The sequence below is a fragment of the Ovis aries genome, chromosome 5 (assembly GCF_016772045.2).
Source record: "Ovis aries strain OAR_USU_Benz2616 breed Rambouillet chromosome 5, ARS-UI_Ramb_v3.0, whole genome shotgun sequence".
NCBI lineage: Eukaryota > Metazoa > Chordata > Mammalia > Artiodactyla > Bovidae > Ovis > Ovis aries.
Window position 1 is genome coordinate 12,729,078 of NC_056058.1, and position 17,823 is coordinate 12,746,900.

The 17,823-nt window shown below is 52.5% G+C and overlaps 1 protein-coding gene across 9 annotated transcripts in view; it reads right to left on the minus strand.

The window, feature by feature from the left end:
* Positions 1 to 2,876: 2,876 nt before the first annotated feature.
* TYK2 (tyrosine kinase 2) overlaps positions 2,877 to 17,823 on the minus strand; it is a 29,408-nt gene continuing 14,461 nt past the window's right edge. For all 9 annotated transcript variants that reach the window (XM_027969630.2, XM_027969629.2, XM_027969628.2 and 6 more), the window contains 16 exons: positions 14,508 to 14,616; positions 14,223 to 14,418; positions 14,030 to 14,133; positions 13,670 to 13,852; positions 13,507 to 13,594; positions 12,498 to 12,625; positions 11,179 to 11,314; positions 10,945 to 11,099; positions 9,457 to 9,607; positions 8,561 to 8,658; positions 8,096 to 8,288; positions 7,606 to 7,724; positions 7,046 to 7,218; positions 6,699 to 6,816; positions 5,067 to 5,177; positions 2,877 to 4,882 (listed from right to left, as the gene is read on the minus strand). In XM_027969630.2, coding sequence (XP_027825431.1) covers positions 4,748 to 4,882; positions 5,067 to 5,177; positions 6,699 to 6,816; positions 7,046 to 7,218; positions 7,606 to 7,724; positions 8,096 to 8,288; positions 8,561 to 8,658; positions 9,457 to 9,607; positions 10,945 to 11,099; positions 11,179 to 11,314; positions 12,498 to 12,625; positions 13,507 to 13,594; positions 13,670 to 13,852; positions 14,030 to 14,133; positions 14,223 to 14,418; positions 14,508 to 14,616 — 2,197 coding nt within the window. In that variant the 3' untranslated portion in view covers positions 2,877 to 4,747. The remainder of the gene's footprint in view (positions 4,883 to 5,066; positions 5,178 to 6,698; positions 6,817 to 7,045; positions 7,219 to 7,605; positions 7,725 to 8,095; positions 8,289 to 8,560; positions 8,659 to 9,456; positions 9,608 to 10,944; positions 11,100 to 11,178; positions 11,315 to 12,497; positions 12,626 to 13,506; positions 13,595 to 13,669; positions 13,853 to 14,029; positions 14,134 to 14,222; positions 14,419 to 14,507; positions 14,617 to 17,823) is intronic.

The following is a 17,823-nucleotide window of genomic DNA, read 5'->3' on the forward strand; positions in this document are numbered from 1 at the left end:
ATGATCCAGTGGCAGGGGTCAAGCTGAAACAAGACTGGCCATGGGGAAACTTCCCTGGTGGTCCAGTGGCCAAGACTGTGGGCTCCAAACGCAGGGGGCCCAGGTTTGATCCTGGGTCAGGGAACTAGATCTCACATGCTGCAACGAAGCTCCCGAGTGCTGTAACTAAGACCTAGTATAGCCAAAAAAAAAAAAAAAAGTTGGGCCATGAGTATTAGAAGCTGTTGGTGCTGGCTGTTGGTTAAGTGTGCGTGTGTGCTAAGTCGCTTCAGTCCTGTCCAACTCTTTGCGACCCTATGGATCATAGCCCTCCAGGAGTGAACCCACATCTCCTGGGTCTCTTGCACTGGTAGGTGGGTTCTTTACCACTAGCGCCACCTGGGAAGCCCTTCTTGGTTAAACGTAGGTTCATTATATTATTCTTCCTGGTTTTGAATATGCTTTAAGTTGTCCAAAATGAAAGTTTAAAAAAGGTAGCTGCCCAATGCAAACTACTAAATACAGAATGGATAAGCAACAAGGTCCTGAGATCTGACCAAGGAGCTCACCTTCTCCCACACATACATCAAAAATACACGACCTAGAAGGATGGCATGGAGTGGGAGAGGCAAGTGAGGTTCAACAGGGAGGAGACACATGCGTACTTATGGCTGATTCACGTTGATGTATGGCAGACACCAACACAATATTGCAAAGCAATTATCTTTCAATTAAATATAAATAAGGAAAAAATACATCTACAAGGAATTCCCTGGCAGTCCAGTGGTTAGGACTCTGTGGTTCCACAGCAGGAGACATGGGTTTAATCCCTGTGCTTAGTCGCTCAGTCATGTCTGACTCTATGCAATCCCTATGGACTGTGGCCCACCAGGCTCCTCTGTCCATGCAGATTCTCCAGACAAGAATACTGGAGTGGGTTGCCATGCCCTCCTCAATCCCTGGGGGAACTAAAAACTCACCTGCTGCCTGGCTGGGGAAAAAAAAAAAAAACAAGTCTACAGAACACTGGCAGATGTCAGACTTCTAAAAGGGCAAGAAAATCTCCACGTAACTGGGTAGGACAAAAGAAAAAAGAGAGAGAGAAACAACAAGGTCCTACTGTATAACACAGGGAACTCTACCCAACATCCTGTGATAAACCATAAGGGAAAGTAATTTTTTTAAAAAAAGAATGCAAAAAAAAAAAAAAAAAAAGCTGCCCAAGAAAAAGCCAAAATAATGTTGAAAAAAGAATGAAGAGAAACCTGCCTTATCAACCATCGAAACATTTTCCGGTGGCAATAACTTTCTAAATTACTGGGTTAGATCGTGCAGCTGTTCCTGCTGGGAACCTGTCTTATAGGTGCCCTTGAACGTGAGGGATGCCTTGTGAGCACACAGTCACTCACTGTAACGGCAGCACGTGTGCAGCAAAGGATTAGGAATGACTACATGAGCCTCGGCAGGGAACAAACGCTGATATATTTTTTTTCTTAAGCGCTTTCTTTTTTAAGATTTGCTCATTTTTGGCTGCACTGGGTCTTCGTTGCAGCGCAGGGCTTTTCTCCAGTTGTGGTGAGCGGGGGGGCGGCTCTTTGTTGTGGTGCCTGGGCTTCTCATTGTTGCAGAGCATGGGCTCAGTAGTTTCAGTCCCCAGGCTCTAAAACACAGGCTCAGTAGTTGTTTCGTAGCATGTGGGATCTTCCCGGACCAGGGATAGAACCTGCGTCTCCTGCACTGGCAGGCAGATTCAGTATCACTGAGCCATCAGGAAAGCCCACTGATGCCTTTTGAATGGTGAGTTACAACACAACCATAAAATAGAAAGCTTGCCTCTGAGACCTGTTATGTGGGGGCTGGGGGTGGGGGAATAGCAGTGCATATTATTCTTTTTGTGAATGATGGGAAAACATGTGTACAGATTGCCTTATGTCTGGATAAAATGTGTCTGGAAGCCAGAACAGGAAACCAGATGACATTAGTTGTCTCCCAGGGAGGTGACAATGGTGGCCGAAGGACAGAGGAGGGAAACATTTCAGTACTTATGTCAATATTACCCATCCAAAAAAGAGAGGGGGAGAGGATTTAGAATTATACTGAATATTTTATTTAATTATTTTAAAATTAACCTAATCAACCTTTTTTGAGTATTTATTTTAAAAGTATTTATTTGGCTGCAGCGGTTCTTAGTTGCTGGCTCATGGGAGCTTCGATCTTCATTGCAGCACATGAGATCTCTCTTTGCTGCCTGTGAACTCTTAGTGTGGTATGTAGGATCTAGTTTCCAGACCAGGGAATTGAACCTAGGCTCCCCTGCATTGGGATTGTGGAGGATTAGCCATTGGACCACCAGGGAATTCCCTGATTATTTAATTTTAAAAGCCATTATACAAACTTCCCTGGCGGACCAGTGGTTAGGACTCCATGCTTTCACCACTGTGGGCATGGGTTTGATCCCTGCTCGGAGATCTAAGATCCTGCAAGTTGCACGTATGGCCATAAAAAGAAAAAAAAAGAAAAAACTGTTACATAAAGAAAATATCACTAGATTCATGTGAAGTTGTCCAGCCAGGAAAGCTGCAATGCAGAGGGTCTTGAGAAATCCCTGGGGAAAGAAATTTAACTGTCTTCCACAATGTAGCTTCCCAGGTAGCTCAGCTGGTAAAGAATCCACCTGCAATGTGGGAGACCTGGGTTCAATCCCTGGGTTGGGAAGGTCCCCTAGAGAAGGGAAAGGCTACTCACTCCAGTATTCTGGCCTGGAGAATTCCATGGACTATATGACTATATAGTCCACAGGGTCGAAAAGACTCAGACATGACTGACTTTCATTTCACAATGTAACTGACCCAACTCAAGAACACCCATTAAGTAGGAACAGGTTGGCAAACACCAGATTAATAATAATATCAAATGTTTATTAAGCACTTGTTTGCATATCTCTCTGCTAAGCATTTGATGACCTTACTAGCTCTTTACAGTCCTACAAGGCAGCATGATCTCCATACTGTCCAAGGGACTCTCAAGAGTCTTCTCTAGCACACTTTAAAAGCTTCAATTCTTTGGCACTCAGCTTTCTTTATGGTCCAGCTCTCACATGGACATCATGCTCCTTAAAGGAACTCAACCCTGAATATTCATTGGAAGAACTGATGTTGAAGCTCCAATACTTTGGCCACCTGATGCGAAGAACTGACTCACTGGAAAAGACCCTGATGCTGGGAAAGACTGAAGGCAGGAGGAGAAGGAGGTGACAGAGGATGACATGGTTGGATGGCATCACCGACTCAATGGACATGTTTGAACAACCTCTGGAATATGGTAAAAGACAGGGAAGCCTGGCATGCTGCAGTCCATGGGGTTGCAAAGAGTCGAACTGAACAATAGTAACTGAACAACGAGGCAGCAAGCAGGAACATCCCAAGTTTATAGTTGAGAGCTCAGGCTCAAAAATGGGAAGCCATGTGCCTGAGGTCACACAGTGAGAAAAGGGTGAACTAGCAATCTTATCTACATGGCATGCGGTCCCCCAGTCCTTCGTTGATATATTTAACATATATCTTGAGGGCCTTCTGTGTTCTAGGCACTGGTCTAATTGCTGGCTGGTTATTTAGAGGTGAGCAAAGGCTGAAGATTTGAATCTCGCTTCTTCTGCTGTGAGTGTCTGGCCCTAGCTGCATTCCTCAGGGGAGCAGATCCTTGCTGAAAAAGGGCCCAGGGACCACGGCTCTAGCAGAGGAAATACCAGTTTATACCCTGTTAGGGGAGATAGTGGGCTCAAAGGGCAGGAGCTGGGGAGGGCAGAAAGATCAGCTTCGGGACTGCCATGGTGGTCCAGTGGCTGAGACTCCACACTTCCACTGCAGGAGGCATGGGTTTGATCCCTGGGTGGGGAACTGAAGTCCCACATGCTTTGAGTGGCATGGCCGAAAAAGAATCAAATTCAAGGGCCTGGTCAGCTCCTTGCTTGTCCTGGGCCCCTCAGGGGTCTGTGTCAAGTCATGACTTTGGAAGGGTCCATGATTTGAATGTTTGTGTCCCTTTAAAATTCTATGTGGAAATTCTAAATTCCAAAAATGGGGCTTCCCAGGTGGCTCAGTGGTAAAGAATCCGACTGCCAATGCAGGAGACATAGGGGATGCAGGCTCGATTCCTGGGTCAGGAAGATACCCTGGCGTAGGAAATGGCAACCCATTCAGTACTCTTGCCTGGAATAGTCCATTGACAGAAAAGCCTGGTGGGCTACAGTCTATAGGACTGCAGAGAGTTGGACATGACTGAGCATACACATGCACACGTGCACACACACACACACAAAGTGATGGTATTAGGAAGTGCATAGGTCATGAGGGTGGTGCCTTCACGACTGTGATTAGTGCCCTTATAAAAGAGGCTCCAGAAAGATGTCTTTCCCCCTTCTACCTTGCAAGGACACAGTGAGAATGCATAGGCTATGAACCAGGAAGAGGGCCTTTACCAAAATTCAACCATGTTGGTGCCTTGATCTTGGACTTCCTAGCCTCCAGAACCATGAGAAATAAATTTCTGTTGTTTATAAACCACTCTGTCTGCAGTATTTTGTTATAGCAGTCCAAACGGAGAAAGTCTAGGAAAGTCCGTTCACTGGGGTGGGGTCTCCCGATAGCGGTAAGGCACAGGGAGTTGGTGAGGCTGGCCTCCCATCTTGAGCTCCACTTAGGTTAAGGAACAGGAGTACTTAGTGGGTACTGTCTGCTCCAATCCCCTCAAACAGAGCTGCTGGTGGGCTTCAGCAGACACTGAACACCGAGGGGGCCAGGCCTTGGTATTTCTCGTGGTATGATCTGAGGACGGGTACGAGGTTCTGGAAGGTCGGGCGGAGTGAGGCCTCTGCCTTCCAGCAGTCCTTCATGAGGCAATAGATCTGGGGAAAGGAAAAAGTTTGTTATAGCAGTCCAAACAGAGTAAGTCTAGGAAAGTCAGTTCACTGGGGTGGGGGCTCGGGATAGCGGTAGGGCACAGGGAGTCGAGGAGGCTGGCTTTGCCAGGTTGTGAACTCCATTCTCTCCCTGGTCCCATAGTGGGGAAGGGGAAAGGGAGGATCTCACCTCAGAGGGGCATCTCTCTGGTTGTGGCAGCCTCTCCCCTCGTTCCAGCAGCTCCATGAGCCTCAGCACAGTCATCTGCCCTTGGGTGAGGCCCATGAGCTCGATGAATTTCTACAGAAGAAACAAGAGTAGCTGTTTTTTAAGAGATAGAGCTGCCTCAATAGGAGGTCAGGAGCCAGGAGCTGGATGGCAGGGATTCTAAGGGACCCTCAGGGGCTAAGAGGATGAGATGGTTGGATGGTATCACCGATTCAATGGACATGAACTTGGGCAAACTTCAGGAGATGGTAAGGGACAGGGAAGCTTGGCGTGCTTCAGTTCATGGAGTTGCAAGAATTCAGACATGTCTTGGCAAATGAACCACAACCATTTCTCAGCTGTATAACTTTAGACTTATGACTTCACCTCTCTGGGCCTTGGTTCTCTCATCTGTAAAATGGGTGATAAAATCTACCACCTGGGGTTATTGTGAAGTTGGATAAAACTTTTTTTTTTTTCTTTTTTGGCCACACCATGTGGCATCTGGGATCTTAGTTCCCCCACCAGGGATTGAACCTGCACGCCCTACATTGGAAGCAAGGAAGTCCCTAGATAAACTAATATTCACAGTGTAAGTCTGGATTGGATTAGAGGTTTGGTGTTACTACTAAGCCTCCCAGCTAGTTGTTTTTGCCTGTCGAGAATCTTATTTCCTCTTCTCCAATATACGCACTCTGATTGGCTTTGGGCATAAAGCCCTCACACACTGCAGGCTCCGCCTCTCGGTCCAGAACTACACAGTGATTGGCTTCCCTGAGGGCACGTGAACCAAGCTGGACCAGTCAGAGAGTCCTGAATCATGCTGGAAAGAGAAAAATCCTCCTCCTCTCAGCTAGGTCCACCGCGGCCAAAGCAGAGGGCAGGCTTGCTTTGCTTTTTTTTTTTTCTTAAAAGGAAGGTCCACTTGAGAAATGTGCTGTGCTGTGCTTAGTTGCCCAGTCGTTTCCAACTCTTTGCCACCCCATAGGCTGTAGCCTGCCAGACTCCTCTGTCCATGGAATCCTCCGGGTAAGAATATTGGAGTGGGTTGTCAAGCTCTCCTTCAGGGGATCTTCCCAACCCAGGGATCAAACCCAGGTCTGCCGCATTGCAGGCAGATTCTTTACCGTCTGAGCCACCAGGGAAGCCCATGAATACTTGAGTGGGTAGCCTATTTCCAGGAATCGAACTGGAGTCTCCTGCATTGCAGGCAGATTCTTTTTACCAGCTGAGCTTCTTGGAAAGCCGTGAGAAACGCTAACAGTGGTTAAGACTCCAGGTCCCACTGCAGGAGGCACAGGTTCAATCCCTGTCAGGGAACTAAGATCCCTCTTGCTGCATGGTGTGGCAAGGGAGGGGGGGGGGGGGAAAGAAGCTACTACAGAGAACAGCAGAGTTAAGAGATGGAGAAAACTCGGTTCCTAATGACATCTGAGGATCTAGATCAAGCCATGTTCTCACTGTCCCCCTGGGGTTTGCAAATGACAGAATTAACTGTTCCTATTTGAGTGAGTTTCTGTCACAGTCAAAGCCCTCTGCAATGTAAGTGGCCAACTTTACAGAATAGGACTGTGAGGCACATCCATGGGGTTGGTGTGCAGGCCTGGCTCTCACCGAGGGAGGGCTCTGGCTGGAGTCACAGTAGGTCAGCAGCTCATACATGAGGACCCCAAAGGACCAGACGTCTGATGCATAGTAGAACTTACAATCCTTCAGGCACTCCGGGGCATACCTGGGGAGAAAAGGCACTCAAGCCATGGGCCAGGCCAGATTGGAGTCCTTATCTGAGGCTTAGGAGCCCTATGGCCCCAGTTAGGGCCCCCACTTAAGAGTGGAGGGGCAGGGTCATTGAACCCAAGCTTTGTTGTCTGAGGCCCCAGCATCCGCCTACTCCACTCTGTCTACTCCGGGTGACCGCGGCACCGCCCACCCACCCCTTCCACTGGGTCCCACCTGCTTACCAGAACACAGGACTGTCCCCATCCTCACGCACGCAGTAATACTCGTGGCCTTCGGGCACGGCCTTGGTGAGGCCGAAGTCCCCGATCTTGACCAGCCTGTTGTTGTCCAGCAGCACGTTGCGCGCGGCCAGGTCTCGATGCACGTAGTGCTGTGTATGCAGGTAGGCCATACCCTGGGGGCGGGGCGAGTCTGGATCAGTGGGGGCAGGGCCCGGCCTGAGGAGGCGTGACCAGGCTGGCGGAGAAGCGGGCAAGACAGCAGAGAGCGCGGGAGCAGAGCCGGCCGGCAGAGGAGGGGCCGCAAGGGGGCGCTCCCGGGCTGGGGGCGAGAGACTTTGGAGGAGCCAGGCGCTGGGCGGGACCACGTCAGCAGTGGGAATTACGTGGGTTGGGGAGCTGGGCCGGCGGGGGTGTGGCCCGATGATGGATGATCGGCTGGATGGACAAGGATGGAGGAGAGCCCGCCCAGGGATTGCGCGTCGAGGCCAGCAGAGGGGATCGGAAGCTCAGGCCAAGTCAAAGAGGGGGCAGGTTCTGGGAGTAGGGGCGGGCCGGCCCACCTCGCAGATCTGCAGGGAGAAGAGCAGCAGCTGGACCAGCCCGACATTGTGCCGGGGCAAGTAGTCTCGGAGGCTGCCCAGGGGCATGTATTCCATGACCAGCTGTACCGACTTCTCGCCTGACACCAGAGAGGGGCAGCCCATAAGGGCGGTGGAGGCTAGGACCACTGTCCACCCTCCACCCCCTAATCCCAAGGTGAGGAGGGAAAGCCAAGACCCGTCCACACTAGCACCTGTCCTCAGGGGGGACCATCAAATCTCGACTCGTCCCCTGGCAAGGGAGCTGACATGGCTCCCACCCATCCTGATCTCAGAAAAGTATCTCAGAATGGAAAGAAGGCAGCCCCGCCTCGCCCACCTCGGTGTCCACAAACTGCATCCTCCGCCTGGGACTGAGAGGCGGAGGTCATGACCAGGTCATGTTGGCCCTGCCCACAAAGCCCCACCCAAGCGCTAGCCCCGCCCCGTTACATTTGTGGGCCCCGCCCACCTTGGTCCTCGCAGCAGCCCTTGTACTTGACGATGTGCTTGTGGTAGAGCGCGCGTAGGATGTCGATTTCTCGCCTCCAGCCCGTCCGGAGCTGGGGACCGCAGCCTGCCTTGAGAGCCTTCACGGCTACCATCTCACCAGTGCCGTCGTTGGTGGGGTCGTAGCAATACAGGCTGACCTTTCCGAAGTGACCCTGGCCGGAGTGTGCAGGAGGGTCTTCCCCACCCCAGCCCCCCAAGCCCACTTTCCAGGCAGGTCTATTTGGAAAATCCTAGGCCCCGCCTGCTCCTTGTTGATGGGGGCCCCTGAGAGCCGAGGCCTCCCTTTCAATTTCCCAGGGCCTCCCTTGATGCTGAGGGTCTTTAAGGCCAAAGCTTTCTTACAGCCTAGGCCCTGCCCCCGGTCTTCCAGGCCCCACCCTGGGCATCCAGGCCCCGCCCCCATCCCTCAAGGCTCCGCCCTCACCTCGCCCAGATCCCGGATCTTTTTCAAGTATCGCTTGTGGAAAACCGTGGGATCTGAAGCCAGTGAATCCGGGCTCACAGACAAGACATCAGCGAGATCTGGAAGAGCCACAGTGGGTGAGTCCAGACGACCGCTCTCTCCCCCAAACAGCCCATACTTGCGGGCACAGAGAGCCAATGACCGCTACCCCCCTAGCTCTGATCCTCCAGACAAGGAAACTTTTTTTGCAAGGGCTGAAAAATTCCATTTGTCCAAAATGCATAGTTGACTGGACCAAAACCGACACCTGGGATGTTTTGAGATTGGGTTAAGGGCACAAACTTTTCATTAACAACCAAAACATTTGCCAGGGTCTAATTCATCCAAAGAAGTTGTCTCCCCAAGCAAAACACTGAGAGTGGGGGCCAGACGGGGAGGGGCTTTCCTGGTGGTCCAGAGGTTAAGAATCTGCCTTGCAATGTAAGGGACACTAGCTTGATCCCTGGTCCAGGAAGATCTCATGTGCTGCGGGTCAGTTAAGCCCCATGTGCCACAACTACTGAGCCCACACGCTGCAACTCCTGAAGCCCATGCACCTAGAATCAGTGTTCCACAAGAGAAGCCACCGCAATGAGAAGCCCAAGCACCACATCTGGAGAATAGCCCCTGTTCACCACAACTAGAGAAAGCCCACACACACAGCATCAAAACCCCACCACAGTCAAACAATTAAAAAAAAAATATCTTTTCTTTAAACGGAGAGCTTGGATATCCCCTCCCCCCCTGCTTAAGTGAATTAGAAACCCACACACACTCTAAGCCACTGTACCAAGACTTGGGGACACCATTCCTGTGTCAGCAGGGATCCCAGCCCCTCCCTCCCTCCTCCAGGGTCCCCGCCCTGGCGTGGTGCTTACTCTGGGGCTGTAGCTGAGTGAAGTCACGCAGGATGGTGCGGAAGGATGGCCGCTGGGCTGGCTCATAGGTCAAGCACTGGCTGGTGAGTGTGGCCAGCTCTGGGCACGAGGGCTCGGGCAGTTTGTGCTGCTTCTGGTAGAAGCGCTCTTTCTGGTGGGGAGGAGACTAGGAGTCAGTGTACGCCCTCAGTCCTGGTCCCGCAGGAGGCAGAGTCAAGTCCTCAGAGGGACAGGGTAGACCAGCTGGCTCCTTGTTTTTGTCATCCCCATTTTACAGATGAGGCCACTGAGCCTCCACAAAGGGATTCAGAGCTGGCCATCACTGCAGAGTCTGGACTGGAACCCAAGTCCAGCTGACTGCTGTACTGGAGCATCTCAACCTTGGCCTTTTCTGCTTGGATTTCCACCTGCCTCTGAGGATGGAAAGGAGGCAGCCAGGCCTTGCTCACCTTGGTGTCTACAAACAGTATCCTCCACCTGGGACTGAGAGCCTCTAATTGGCCAGGTCCTGCTGGCCCCACCCACCAACTCCCAGGAAGTTCCTACGGTCTTCAGCTCCCTGAATGCACTAAAGCCTCCCAGCCTTTGCACAAGCTGTGTCCGCCACCTAGGCTGCCCTTCCCAGCCTGGGACATTGTGGTACTTCTGCACTTGAATTAAAAGTTCCTCTGGGAAGTCTTGTCCCAATCCTCAGCTGGGTCAGGGGCATCCTCTGGGAACCTCTCCTCTCGACAGCCTGTTTGATGGCCTGGACACTGCCTAAAAGTAAAGCATGTGACCTGGGACGTCCCTGGTGGTCCAGGGGTTAAGAATCCGCCTTTCAGTGCAGGGTGTGCGGGTTCAACCCCTGGGTGGGGAACTAAAGATGCCACACGCCACTGGGCAACTAAGCCCTCGCGCCGCAACCAGGGAAGTCTGTGTGCTGCAGCTACTCAGCCTGTGTACTCTAGAGCTCAAGTGCCAAACCAGAGAGCTGGCACATCGCAGCGAAGACCCAGAGCACCCAAAATTAGAAAACAATAATAATAAATAAAACATTAAAAACTATCACTTTATAAAAATAAATAAAGTATGTGACTATCTGCTGTGACCATGACCTTATGCGGCTTCCCAGGTGGCGCTAGTGGCAAAGACCCAGCCTGCCAATTCAGGAGATGTAAGAGACATGGGTTCGACCCCTGGATTGGGAAGATTCCCCTGGAAGAGGGCATTTTCCCCTGGAAAATCCCATGGAGAGAAGAGCCTGGTGCGCTACAATCTGTAGGGTTGCACAGAGTCACACACGACTGAAGTGACTGAATATGCACAACCTTATGAGGTCGGGACTGCAGTTCACTGCAGCTGACAGATGAAACTGATGGAGCCCCAGCAAGATGAGGCTGCACAGCCAGAGGGGACGCAGCTCTGAACCCTGAAACGTGCCCTCTGGATTCCTTGGGGGGTGCCAGCCCTCTTTGTGGGAAGGGCCCAGGGGTGCTCCGGCCATACCTCAGAGGGACTGCGGCCCTGCAGGGGGGCCTCGCCGTCAAAGCAGATCTCCAGGAGGGTGGCACCAAAGCCCCACTTGTCGGCTGCGGTGCTCAGGCTGTTGGCTCCACCAGATAGGCACTCGGGGGCTGTCCAGGGGATCCGCTCCACCCGCTCTGGGGGCCAGGGTCAGAGGTCAGCAAGGTAAAGGAGCGGGGCAGCCCGTCCCATGTCCAGCACCTCTTGGGTCCTCACCCTCCCTGGAGAGGGCACTCAGGCCCACGCCGGGGTCGCTCAGCTTGATGAAGGGGCTGGTGCCCTCCGCCAGCCCCAGCCGTGCCAGCAGGACGTTCCGGCCACACACGTTGCCATGAACCAGGCTTTTGTCTTCCTGGAGTGGGGTGGAAAAAGGGGGTGTGGTCACTGGGGTCTGTAGATCCTACCCCTACCCATCCCACATGGCCCCTGTGAAAAAGACGATTGTGGTTATTATGGATATGGCAGTACGCTGTCACAGTGACGAGGCAGTCCAGGGTCCCCAGTGAGTCCTTCTTGTTTTCCCAGCACTGGAGGCCAAGGCTCTCAGGACAAAAGGCCAGAGGACCTCACTGTGGTCCTCAGCCCATGTCAGGCACACTGCTGCCCCAGGGCCTTTGCATTGTCTGCTCCCCCCACCTGGAACGCACTGCCCCTAGATGTCCTCATTCCCCCCACCCCTGCCCCACATCACCTCCAGGTGCCCTTAGTGAGACCTTCCCCGACCCAACTATTCTAAGGCTTCACCTCTTGCCCAAACTGCAGCAAATCCTCATCTCCACCTCTGCTTTTTTCCCCACATTTCTTGCTACTTTCTGACACATCATGTCATATACTTAATTATTACTGGGCTGGGCAAAAAGTCCATTCAGTTTTTTCTGTAAGATGCTATGGAAAAGCCAGAACAGACTTTTTGACCAGCCGAATGTTTCTTGTTTATCTCTCCCAAGTAAAATGCCAGCTTCCCCCAAGAACAGAGACGTCTGCCTATTTTCTTCTCTCCTGGGTCCCCAGGGCCTAGGACAGAGCCTGGCACACAGAGGGTGTTCTGGAAATGGGTGACTGGACCAAAGGGGGCTGAGGATGAATGGCAAGAAAGAACAAACAGAAACAACTCCCTTAGGGTCTTGGATATCAAGCTGGGGAGTCAGGGGGACATGGGAGCCACAGGGGTGTGTGAGCAGAGGAGGTTCATGGAAAGATCTAGTGGGTAGAGGGATGTGTTGAGGCCTCCATACCCAATGCGGGGGCTTCCCAGGTGGCACTAGTGGTAAAGAACCCACCTTTCAATACAAGAGACATCAGGGATGTGGGTTCGATCCCTGGGTCAGGAAGATCCCCTGGAGGAGGTCATGGCAACCCACTCCAGTACTCTTGCCTAGAAAATCTCATGGATGGAGGAGCCTGGCAGGCTACAGTCCACACAGGGTTGCAAAGAGTCAGACACGACTGAAGTGACTTAGCAAGCATGCTCCCCTGAATGCAGGGGCTGCCCTGGCCCTCACCACCCACCCAGGCCCGGCCGGCAGGCCACGCACCAGGTAGCTGAGGGCGCTGGCCAGCTGCTGGGCCACTGCCAACTTCCAGGCCAGGGGCACGCGGCCCCTCTCCCGCCGCAGCCATACGTCCAGGGGCCCGTGCTCCACATACTCGGTCACCATGATGTCTGCAAAGGCCCAGTCACTTTAGATGCTGCACACCCGCACACCCTCCAGAGCGCCAGGGGCAGGACCCAGGGGCTGAGGCTCCCCTGGGGCAGGGCGCCAGGGGAGACGTGGAGTGACTTCAGGGAGAAGAGAAACGTGGGCTGGAGTGCTGGCTGAGGTGGGGGCAGGGTGAGGCCAAGGTGCAAGGTGGCACTGGGGTCCAGGGTAGGGCTGCGGCAGAGAGGAGGCTGAGAGTAAGTGATGGAGGTCAGGAGGGGCCTGGGGGGAGGCGTAGATGATTGGAGGGAGAGGAGCTGGAGGTTGGAGCCTGAGTGACACTTGCATCCCCCAGGGCTGGGGTGCCTGGGCACTGGGAGAGGTGCCGGGTCAGCATGCGGGCCAGTGCTGGGGAGAAAGCAGGAGATGGAGCTTTGGGTCTGGGGGCTGCCTGTGGCCGCCCTATACAATGAAGAACATGCAGAGGAGGCAGGGTGGAGGAATAGGGGCTGAGCTCTGGGAAGACAGGGGGGCCAGTAAGGCTGGGGTTTGCATGGTGCCACGGCATAGAAGGGGTCAGAAGGTACACAAGGGTGGGGCTGTAGAGGTGTCTGGTGGTAAAGGGAGTTTGGGATGCAGTCTAGAGTCAGAGTGGAGGTGGAGGGTTGGGGAGTAGCCAGGGATCACGGTGCAGGTAAGGGTTAAAGTGTAGATAGGGTTCAGGGTGTAGGTGAGAGTCGAACAGGCACAGACTGGGGTGCGGTCAGGGCTTGCAGTGTAGTCAAGAGGTCAGTGGACAGTCAGGGATGAGGATGAAGGTCAAGAGTCTAAGTGGGGCCAGGCTGTCAACGGGGCAGGGATGTTGAGGGTCTGTGTGTCAGGGGCAGGGGACAGGGACACTCACTCTCGGAGCCGTGCACGAAGACGCCGTGCACGAAGGCCAGGTGCACGTGGGAGACCTGGCTCATGAGGCTGGCTGTCTCGTAGAAGGCCTGAGGGAACGGAGTGGGTTAGGGGGCCGCAGACCCCTCGATCTCACCCCCTGCCCCTGGGCTGCGCTCACTCACCAGGGCGATGTCGTGGTGACTGGGGTCTAGGATCTTGAGCACCACACGCAGCTCTTGCCCACAGTCCCCAGCGGGCGTGGGGGGTTCCTCGCCATTTGCCTTGTCCTCCTCGGGGCCTCCGCCCCCTACTCGCAAGAGGCCCTCATACACGTTGGTCCTTGTGCCCTGGCCCAAGTGGGACAGCTGGGGAAACGTGGAGGGGAAGCTCTCCATGACAACGGCGTAAGGCTGCCTCTCTGGTGCCCCATACCTGCAGGGTTCCTTCCCCCTCTCCCCATCCTACCCCCCATCCCCTATCCCAGTCTCATCCCCCCTTCCAGCCCCCCCAACCCCCCTCCCACCCCCACCCCTGCCACGCACCTGGGTGATGTCTTCCTGGCGGACTCGGTAGAAGCTGAGATGACTGAGGTTGAGCTGTCTGGTGCTGGCCTGAGGCCCCCGTGTGACAATGAGGTTGGAGATCTCTGAGGGTGGGAGTAGTCCCTGAGGGCTGTCACGGATGGGAGAGGCCTCCCCCCACCCCAATTCCCTCTAGGCGCCCCCATCTGTGTACCTCCCGGCCGGGGCAGGCAGCAGCGACGCAGGGGAAAGCAGTCGTCGCCGGCCCGCAGCGAGCAGTCCTGTAGGGCGGCCCGCAGGTCCCGCACGCTGGGGAAAGACCGGCCCCAGCCCTCCAGCATGACTGTCCCGGCCCGGAGCTCGATGGGGAACTTCCGCAGGCGCAAGCCCTTGGTGCCGGGAGCCTGCAGCTGGCGGCAGCAGGGGTGGCGGCGGTGAGCAGGGGTCCAGGCAGGGAGCGCGCCCAGCCCCGGCCCAGGACCCCCCGCCCCACGCCCACCTGGTCGCGCTGGGCCACTGTGAGGATGAGGCGGTGGAGGTGGCTGGTGCTCCACTGGATAAGGTAGAGGCCAGCCTCAGGCTTCAGCTTGGCCAGCACGAATGGATCCCTAGGTGGGTGGTGGGTAGGGAGCGGGGGGCCATTAGGGCACCTGGGGGCACTGCTGGACCCACGCCTGGCAACAAAAACACATGAAACCTGCCCAGCAGGCACTCCCAGCTGGGAGAAGTGTCAGACACTGTGTCTGAACACACACAGGAAATGTCACACTATCTCACGCATGAAAACTCACACACAGACACGGAGCAGACACTCATGCATAATAACTGTCAGACACCGTGGCAAACAAGGCGACACACACACGCACAGAGGAAACAGCTGTCAGATGGCAGCTGGACCCACGCCCAGCCACAGGCCCCACCACTCCCAGTTCAGTTCAGTTCAGTTCAGTCGCTCAGTCGTGTTTGACTCTTTGCGACCCCATGGACTGCAGCACACCAGGCCTCCCTGTCCATCACCAGCTCCCAGAATTTACCCAAACTCACGTCCACTGAGTTGGTGATGCCATCCAGCCATCTCATCCTCTGTCATCCTCTTCTCCTCCCACCTTCAATCTTTCCTAGCATCGGGGCCCTTTCAAATGAGTCAGTTCTTCGCATTAGGTAGCCAAAGTATTGGAGTTTCAGCTTCAGCATCAGTCCACTGAATATTCAGCAATATCCCAATGAATATTCAGGACTGATTTCCTTTAGGATGGACTGGTTGGCTCTCCTTGCAGTCCAAGGGACTCTCAAGAGTCTTCCCTAACACCATAGTTCAAAAGCATCAATCCTTCAGCGCTCAGCTTTCTTTATGACCCAACTCTCACATCCATACATGACTACTGGAAAAACCATAGTTTTGACTAGATGGACCTTTGTTGGCAAAGTAATGTCTCTGCTTTTTAATGTTGTCTAGGTTGGTTATAACTTTTATTCCAAGGAGTAAGTGTCTTTTAATTTCATGGCTGCAGTCACCATCTGCAGTGATTTTGGAGCCCCCCAAAATAAAGTCTGTCACTGTTTCCACTGTTTCCCCATCTATTTCCCATGAAGTGATAGGACCAGATGCCATGATCTTCGTTTTCTGAATGTTGAGCTTTAAGCCAACTTTTTCACTCTCCTCTTGCACTTTCGTCAAGAGGTTCTTTAGTTCTTCTTTGCCTTCTGCCATAAGGATGGTGCCATCTGCATACCTGAGGTTATTGATATTTCTTCCAGCAATCTGATTCCAGCTTGTGCTTCCTCCAGCCCAGCGTTTCTCATGATGTACTCTGCATATAAGTTAAGCAGGGTGACAATATACAGCCTTGATGTACTCCTTTCCCTATCTGGAACCAGTCTGTTGTTCCATGTCCAGTTCTTTTTTTTTTTTTTGCTTAGTTGTGTCTGACTCTTTACAACCCCGTGGATGGTAGCCTACCAAGCTCCTCCATCCATGGGATTCTCCAGGCAAGAATACTGGAGTGGGTTGCCATTTCCTTCTCCATCCATGTCCAGTTCTAACTGTTGCTTCCTGACCTGCATACAGATTTCTCATGAGGCAGGTCAGGTGGTCTGGTATTCCCATCTCTTTAAAAATTGTCCACAGTTTGTGGTGATCCACACAGTCAAAGGCTTTGGCATAGTCAATAAAGCAGAAATAGATGTTTTTCTGGAACTCTCTTGCTTTTTCGATGGTCCAACGGATATTGGCAATTTGATCTCTGGTTTCTCTGCCTTTTCTAAATCCAGCTTGAACATCTGGAAGTTTATGGTTCATGTACTGTTGAAACCTCATTTGGAGAATTTTGAGCATTACTTTACTAGCGTGTGAGATGAGTGCAATTGTGTGGCAGTTTGAGCATTCTTTGGCATTGCCTTTCTTTGGGATTGGAATGAAAACTGACCTTTTCCAGTCCCGTGGCCACTGCTGAGTTTTCCAAATTTGCTGGCATATTGAGTGCAGCCAGCACTTTCATAGCATCATCTTTTACAATCTGAAACAGCTCCACTGGAATTCCATCACCTCCTTTGTTCTTAGTGATGCTTCCTAGGCCCACCTGACCTCGCATTCCAGGACGTCGGGTTCTAGGTGCATGATCATACTATCATGATTATCTGGGTCGTGATGATCTTTTTCGTACAGTTCTTCTGTGTATTTTTGCCACCTCTTCTTAATATCTTCTGCTTCTGTTAGGTCCATACCATTTCTGTTCTTTATTGAGCCCATCTTTGCATGAAGTGTTTCCTTGGTATCTCTAATTTTCTTGAAGAGAACTCTCGTCTTTCCAATTCTATTGTTTTGGTCTATTTCTTTGCACTGATCACTGAGGAAGGCTTTCTTATCTCTCCTTGCTATTCTTTGGAACTCTCCATTCAAATGGGTGTATCTTTCCTTTTCTCCTTTGCTTTTCGCTTCCCTTCTTTTCACAGCTATTTGTAAGGCCTCCTCAGACAGCCATTTTGCTTTCCTGCATTTCTTTTTCCTGGGGATGGTCTTGATCCCTGTCTCCTGTACAATGTCATGAACCTCAGTCCATAGTTCTGCAGGCACTCTATCAGATCTAATCCCTTGAATCTATTTCTCACTTCCACTGTATAATCATAAGGGATTTGGTTTAGGTCATACCTGAATGGCCTAGTGGTTTTCCCTACTTTCTTCAATTTAAGTCTGAATTTGGCAATAAGGAGCTCAGGATCTGAGCCACAGTCAGCTCCCAGCCTTGTTTTTGCTGACTGTATAGAGCTTCTCCATCTTTGGCTGCAAAGAATATAATCAATCTGATTTCGGCATTGACCATCTGATGATGTCCATGTGTAGAGTCTTCTCTTGTGTTGTTGGAAGAGGGTGTGTGCTATAATCAATGTGTTCTCTTGGCAAAACTCTATTAGCTTTTGCCCTGCTTCATTCCGTATTCCAAGGCCAAATTTGCCTGTTACTCCAGGTGTTTCCTGACTTCCTACCTCCTACTTGTATCGCCACTCCCAGGGTGACACAGTATACAGTCTGGCACACACACAAAGGTCAAAGGTCACAGACACAGCTGCTCTCCCAGTGTAACATGACAGCCCAGGGGCTGGCATCCCAGACCCAGAGGTGAGCACGGTCATAAACACAAACAGGTGCTGCCAGGTGACATTGCCCCAAGGGCCCCTCCAGCTACACAGACTGGATGTTTGCCTCCCCTAAAATTCCTGTGTTGGACTTCCCTGGTGGCTCAGCAGATAAGGATCCACCTGCCAACGCAGGGGACACGGGTTTGATCCCTGCTCTGGGAGAATTCCACGTGCTGTGG